The sequence below is a fragment of the Centroberyx gerrardi genome, chromosome 2 (genome assembly GCF_048128805.1).
Source record: "Centroberyx gerrardi isolate f3 chromosome 2, fCenGer3.hap1.cur.20231027, whole genome shotgun sequence".
Lineage (NCBI taxonomy): Eukaryota > Metazoa > Chordata > Actinopteri > Beryciformes > Berycidae > Centroberyx > Centroberyx gerrardi.
In genome coordinates this window covers 36,763,420-36,770,919 of record NC_135998.1, presented here as the reverse complement: position 1 = coordinate 36,770,919, position 7,500 = coordinate 36,763,420, and the positions used below count along the sequence as shown (strand labels likewise).

At 43.9% G+C, this 7,500-nt stretch overlaps 1 protein-coding gene across 1 annotated transcript in view; it reads left to right on the top strand.

Moving 5' to 3' along the window:
* dcc (DCC netrin 1 receptor) overlaps positions 1-7,500 on the top strand; it is a 172,021-nt gene that overhangs the window by 86,879 nt on the left and 77,642 nt on the right. The window contains 3 exon segments of the mRNA XM_078286289.1: positions 5,993-6,030; positions 6,032-6,079; positions 6,081-6,105. Of these exon segments, the coding sequence (XP_078142415.1) occupies positions 5,993-6,030; positions 6,032-6,079; positions 6,081-6,105 (111 nt within the window).

Below are 7,500 nucleotides of genomic sequence, written 5' to 3'. Positions count from 1 at the left end.
ATCATACATTTACAAACACACACACACACACACACACACACACACACAGAGACACACACACACACACACACACACACGCTAAGGCTGGGTATTGGCAAGGACCTCACGATGCGATACGTATCACGATATATTGCAATACTCTACATAATTTACTGAAAATTTAAAAATAGAGCTGAAAATACAGCTTGCTGTGTACCACTGGGCAGTCTAATATGTGCATCACATTATATTGATAACTCAGCGGACAAATTGAGTCAAAACTATTGAAATCAAAGGGATTTGAGGGAAATTTAAGGACATTTTAAATCCGTTTAAAACATGAATAATTGTTTTTTAATGTATCGATACGAGGGGCTGGAAAATCGATACAGTATCGTGGAAAAAAATATTGCAATACTCAGCTGTATCGATTTTTTTGCACAGCCCTAACACACACACACACACACACACACACACACACACATATAAAAACATAACCTACACAAACAAAACAGTAGGAAATGAACAATCAATAATAATACATCATTTAATATTACATAAAATGATGCTACAAAAAGAATCAGTAGTACTGTAGATAACTAATAAACAGGTCAGTGTGTGAGGGATGGATCTGCAGGACAGAAAACAAACAAAATGAACGAGACGGTGCAGCTGCTTCATCCATCAGGATGTAGATCTCTCTCTGATATCAGATCACAGAAGATCAGAATGAATTCACACTCTGTAGGTGAAGAACTGAGGTCAGGTGGGACCTCGTCACCATGGAAACGTATGTTGGCATTTTTTGCATCATCTTTTTTTAGGCTGCGGCCGCTCTGATCCGTCAGAAAACGGACAGAATTGTTGACGGATGGATTTCTGTCTGTGTGGGAGAGGCAGGAAGCAGCTTCACTCAGAACAGCGTTACAGGACAGAAGAAACAGACTCTGCAGGGTAAATTAAATAAGAAACTATGGCGTTTAATTAGTCTCACAACCCGCGCACATAAAAAACCAGGCGCGCGCACGTGATACGAGCGCACAGAACAGTATCCGCGAGCGGAAAAGCATCCTCGCGAGGGAGCATTTCTGCTCCGCGTGCACAAATGCGGTCCCGTGAGTGCGGGGCTGAGACGGGCGCTCGCTCGACCCTCCCTACGCGCTCGCAACTGCTCAACGCTCGCTCGCTCGTCAAGTTGACTTTTGAGACTTTGGAGGCGGGGATAACGTCTCACTCCTTTGCCTAAACCTAACCAATCAGAGGCAGAGTAGGGGCGGGTCTTCCAGAAAATGGGGTAGGAAAAAAAATAATGCGTCTCTGACCCCTTTTTTGGCGGCAGAATCATCAAGAAGAAGATGTTGGAGAAAAAAGAGGTCAAGTGAGGAACAGCCACATCACAAATAGCCTACGTTACATTTTGGTTATGCACGATTTACTTGTGTTAAGGGCATTGTAGACGTGGCTGTTCCTCACTTTACCTCTTTTTTCTCCAACATCTTCTTCTTGATGATTCTGCGATGTTATCCCCGCCTCCAAAGTCTCAAAAGTCAACTTGACGAGCGAGCGAGCGTTGAGCAGTTGCGAGCGCGTAGGGAGGGTCGAGCGAGCGCTCGTCTCAGCCCCGTGCTCGCGGGAACGCATTTGTGCACGCGGAGCAGAAATGCTCCCTCGCGAGGATGCTTTTCCGCTCGCGGATACTGTTCTGTGCGCTCGTATCACGTGCGCGCGCCTGGTTTTTTATGTGCGCGGGTTGTGAGACTAATTAAACGCCATAAGAAACTGACCTCCAGTCATCCCAGCGCTCCACCGGGCTTTCTCTGGTTTCTCTTTGTTCCGGTCGGACCGTCGTCTCTGTGTCCGCCGCTAGTTTCTACAGAACAAACGTAGGAACGATTCTGATTGGCTGAACGGACGATGATGAATTCGTCCGTCCAGAAAAAGTTCAAACTAAACTAGCTGTCCGTCAAAGCGGATGGAAATCTGTCATCAGTCAGTTTGATCTTCTATGTTCTGAGTTTTTGAATTTACGCACCTGAGACACTTTTTTTGACGTTTTCTCTCACCTGTGGATGTCGGCTCAGCAGCTTCCTCCTCCTCCTCCTCCTCCTCCTCCTCCTCCTCCTCCTCCTCCTCCTCCTCCTGCTGATCCGTGGATTCTGTTGAGCTCGTTTTGGGGCGGAGGTTGAACCGAACTGAACGACTTTGAAAACCAAGACTTTGGATTTCTGTCGAGCGCAGTTAACCGTCTGCAGGATTTATTTTGTGAAATAAGTCGGTCGTGAGGAATTCCCACACTGCTGAACAACAGAAGAAATAAATATCCTTTTCAATCTTATTTTTCATCACAGTCCATCATGTTTCAGTGTGAACAGAGACACCTGACACACGTTTCCATCTTCCTCAGTGACAAATTATTACAGCAAAACCCATCACACACACACATATATTTATTAATATTTCTATACAGGATACACACACACACCTGGTATCAGTTGCCATAAATCACATGATCTTAATGAGGTTTATGGTCTGATGTTTGGACACAGCAGCGTTTTGTCTGATGTTCAGTTTCAATAAAAAAAGTCGACAAACGGCTCGGAGAAATGATCCGTTTCCCTTCAGTTTGACACCAAGTCAGCTGAGTTTAATCTCATTTTGATTGATTTGGTTTAATTGAATTTATTTATTAGTTGATAATCCATATTGGTGTTGATCTGTTAGATTCAGAAGAGAAAAACAACAGGAGGAAAAAACAGGCTGGTGTCTGTTTCAGAGACAAAGAGAGGCAAGGTGTGTGTGTGTGTGTGTGTGTGTGTGTGTGTGTTTCCATCTGTGTTTTTGTGTCCGTGTGTTTGTGCTTCCCTCCCTGTATGTGAGTGTGTGTCTGTGGGCTTGAGAGTGTGTCTGCATATATTTGCATATGTGCGTGCGTGTGTGTGTGTGTGTGTGTGTGTGTGTTTGTGTGGGTGAGAGAGTCTGCATTTGTGTGGGCTTGTGTTTGTATTTCTTTGTGATTCTTTCTGCATGTATTTGTGTGTTTCTTGCGTGTGTGTGTGTGTGTGTGTGTGTGTGTGTGCTTCAGTGTGTGTACGCACAAGTCTGTATCAGTGGGTGTGTCTTTGTGTGTATGAGTATGTGTCCATGTTTTTCTGCTTGTTTCAGTGTGCGTGTGTGTTTCCCCCAGTGTTTAAGTGTGTGTGTGTGTGTGCGTGTGTGTGTGTGTGTGTGTGTGTGTGTGTGTGTGCGTGCCTGTGCATTTAGAATGCCACAAGCTATTATTTCAATTTGAGCGTTGCCGGATTTGAATGAAACTGATATTCCTATTCATTATTTGCTACTGATGGCTATCTTTATCTGCCTGTCCGCACGGGAATTTATTCTCCACTGGCAGGTGTGTGTGTGTGTGTGTGTGTGTGTGTGTGTGTGTGTGTGTGTGTGTGTGTGTGTTTTTTTTACTGTGTATTTTCCTGCCATTATGTGTGAGCACTTGCATTGTGTGTCGGCATCGCTCGTGCAACTGCGTATTTGTCTGCCTTCCTTGCGTGTGTGTGTGTGTGTGTGCGTGTGTGTGTGTGTGTGTGTGTGTGTTAATCTGATCTATAGCTGCAGGCCCGTCTGGCCCGCCTGTCACCAGTAATCACTCCTTTTTACCGTCTGTGATTAAAACCCTGAATTTAAATAAGTGGAACCCGCAGCCTGTGGTTCTGAGGAAATGAAACATTAAAGCTTTATTAACGTCTTCAACCTCAACGGACTTCATTTCCCCTTAAAGTTCCACTTAAGTAGATTCATAGGTGACAAAGACGATTCCATCTCAGGTCAGAGTGAATAAAGCAGAGGATTCAAATCGACTCGTTTATCTCAGCGGTGAAGAGGAGGAGGGACTCGAACCAGCAACCCTGCAGTTACAATCCTGCTGCTGTAACAGCTCAGGTTCCACTGGAATACACCAATTAAATCACACCAATTAAATCACACCAATTAAATCAAGTCGAGTCAAGTCAAGTCGAGTCAAGTCGAGTCAAGTCAAGTCAAGTCAAATCAAGTCAAGTCAAGTCCACTCAAGTCAAGTCAAGTCCACTCAAATCAAGTCCACTCAAGTCAAGTCAAATCAAATCAAGTCAAGTCAAGTTAAGTCCACTCAAGTCAAGTCAAGTCAAGTCCACTCAAATCAAGTCCACTCAAATCAAGTCAAGTCAAATCAAGTCCACTCAAATCAAGTCAAGTCAAGTTAAGTCCACTCAAATCAAGTCAAGTCAAGTCCACTCAAATCAAGTCCACTCAAATCAAGTCAAGTCAAATCAAGTCCACTCAAATCAAGTCAAGTCAAGTCAAGTCCACTCAAATCAAGTCCACTCAAATCAAGTCAAGTCAAGTCCACTCAAATCAAGTCAAGTCCAGTCAAATGAAGTCAAATCAAGTCAAGTCAAGTCCACTCAAATCAAGTCCACTCAAATCAAGTCAAGTCAAGTCCACTCAAATCAAGTCCACTCAAATCAAGTCAAGTCAAGTCCACTCAAGTCAAGTCAAGTCCAGTCAAATGAAGTCAAATCAAGTCAAGTCAAATTAAATCAAGTCAAGTCAAGTCACACATGAAAATGCAGTGCGCTTCACATAGAGTAAAATAATTGCAATTTAAAGCAAAAATAAACAGAAGAATGTATTGAAGATTTATTGAGTTTCTCTGGGAAACGTGATCCATGTTCCTCTGGGTTGACACCAAGCTGATTTTAACTTTTCACACATAAAAATGCAATGTAGTCTGAAATTTAAATACATTTTAATTTGAAATGTAAAACAAAAATAAACAGAAGAAAAAGTAAGAAGCAATCCAAATGTTTAGGCAGTAAAATAAACCAAACCATCTGGTGTGCTGGTCTCTGGGAGGGAAACCAGCAGCCGTCTCTGAGCAGGGCGGGCCAGCTGCCTTGCTCAGGGGCAAGCTGCCTCTGATCACCTGCAGGGAGGCCGGGGGATTCATCCACAGCTCAGCCTCATTTTCCTCTTAATTCCCCTTTAAGCAGCCCGAGGGAAGCGGGCCGGTCCGGGTTAACGGCGGGTTAAACTGCTTTTCATCCTCCGACTCTAATGGTTTCTAAAGCTTTGAGAGCCGAGCCTGGGGAAATGTTTGTACATGTAAGCTTTATGGATTTTGTGTTTAAAGGTTCAGTGCGATGAAAATTACATTTCTCAATTTCATGGTATAATTTAATAAAGGAGCCGTTAATGTAAAGTTACACAAATTATTATAACTGTCAGCACTGTGGGAACTTGACAAGCTCTCCCTCTGGTTTCAACAGAATCAAACAGATTTACAGTTACAATCTACTTCCTGGAGTAAATGATGTCACCTACACCCAGGTTTTAATGAATGCTCCGATTGGCCGACAGTACGCATAGTTAATCAGGTCTAATCTGCATATTTGTTCCCCAAAGATAGAAATACTGTCTGCAGTGGAAGGTTCAGCTCTCAAACTTTGTACCATCTAACCATCAAACACTGAATAAAATAAAATGTTAAATGAATACACTGGATCTTTAACAATTGTTCTCATTCTGTTTTTGCCTTTTTGAGTTTTGTTGTCTCTCTAAACCTCTCATATGTCTCATGTTTATAATGTGGATCTTATTGCCGATCTTATATTGTTTATTTTATTCACTTTGTAACTCAGTTTTTATAAAGTGCTACACAGTTAAACTTGTTTTAGTGTTTGTTTGCTATATAAAGGATTGTTGAGCAACCTGAAATGTGCTACAATATAGCGCATGCATTATTATTATTATTATTATTATTATAAACAGTATTAGTATATCGGTTCTGATGTTGATTTCTCTCTCTCTGTCTCTCTCTCTCTGTATCTCTCTCTCTCTCTCTCTCTCTCTCTCTCTCTCTCTGTCTCTCTCCCTCTCCCTCTCTCTCTCTCTCTCACTCTCTCTCTCTCTCTCTCTCTCTCTCTCTCTCTCTCTCTCTCTGTCTCTGTCTCTCTCTCTCTCTCTCTCTCTCTCTCTCCAGGTCTGGAGAAAGGAAGTCAGTACAGTTTCCAGGTAGCAAGCGATGACGGCCAATGGGACGGGTCCGGCCAGCGACTGGTTCACCGCCCGAGACGCCGGAGAACGACCTGGACGGTAAGACCAGGAGAGAGGATTCTGGGAAAAAAGACAGTAAGACAAGAAAAAGATTCTGGGACATGAAGGCAGTCTTTTTCAACCTGGACCGTAAAACCTCCATCTTTTACCTCCGGTTTTTCCCTTCTCCCTCCTTCTCCTTCATCTTCTCCTCCCTCTTTCTCCTCCCTCCCTCCCCCCTCCATCTCTCTCTGGCTTTTCTTCTCTCCCTCTTTCTCCCTCTCCCTCCCTCTGTTTCCTTCCTCCTCTCCCTGCCTCTTCTCCTCCTCCTCCTCCTCCCTCGCTCTGTTTTCTTCTCCCCTCTCTCCTCCTTCTCTAGCTTTTGCTCTGTTTTCCTCCTCCCTCCCTCTCCTCCTATTTCTCCTCTTTTGCTCTGTTTTCCCCCTCCTCCTCCCTCGCTCTGCAGTCTGCCTCAGGAGGAAGGATAGAGGGATAGAGGGATAGAGGGATAGAGGGATGTAATGTGTGTATTTGTCAGGCTGATAGCAGCGATCTGTACAACAGCATGTAAATACCTCCAGACTCACACACACATTAATATTTAACCAGCCGAGGGGCCGAGACGGATGGATGGAGCGGTCGAAAAAAACGACAAGAGAGCTTCAGATACGCCTCAGGGGATGGAGGGAGGGGAGAGGAAGGAAGGATGGAGGAGGAGGGAAGAGGGAGGGGGGGTGGAAAAGAGAGGAAGGAAAGGAAAGGAGAGGAGAAAAGAGGAAAGAGAGGAAGGAAATGAGGGGAAATGAATGAAAAGAAAGGAAAGAGTGGAAAGGAAAGAAGAGGAAGGGAAAGTGGAGGAAAGAAAGGAAGAAAAGAAGAAGAAAGAGAGGAAGGGAAGCTATTTAACTTATTCAGCTTTTTCATCGGAACAATCAAACTGAAATATCGCAGCGTCTCAAATGGTTTAAGTTCAGTGAATAAATACATTTACAGTTTCCCTTCATTTGGTGTTGTTGCCTTTACATATAAACTATAATAAAGCACTTTGAATTGAATTAAGAGAAAGAGAGAGAGAGAGAGAGAGAGATTACCGTTCTCTTTCTTTTTCCTTCATTTATCCATTATGTCCCCCTCAATATGCTTTGGCAACACAAACATATTTACATGTTGTGTTGAAACTGAAAGAGACCGAGCAACAAATAAAACAAAAGGAGGTGAAAAAAACAGAGAGAGAGAGAGAGAGAGGGACACAGAGAGAGAGGGAGAGAGAGAGAGAGGGAGAGAGAGAGACAGAGAAAGACAGAGAGAGACAGAGAGGGAGAGAGAGAGAGAGAGAGAGAGAGAGGGAGAGGGAGAGGGAGAGAGAGAGAGAGAGACAGAGAGAGAGAGACAGAGAGGGAGAGAGACAGAGAGGGACAGAGAGGGAGAGAGAGAGAGAGAGGGAGAGGGAGAGGG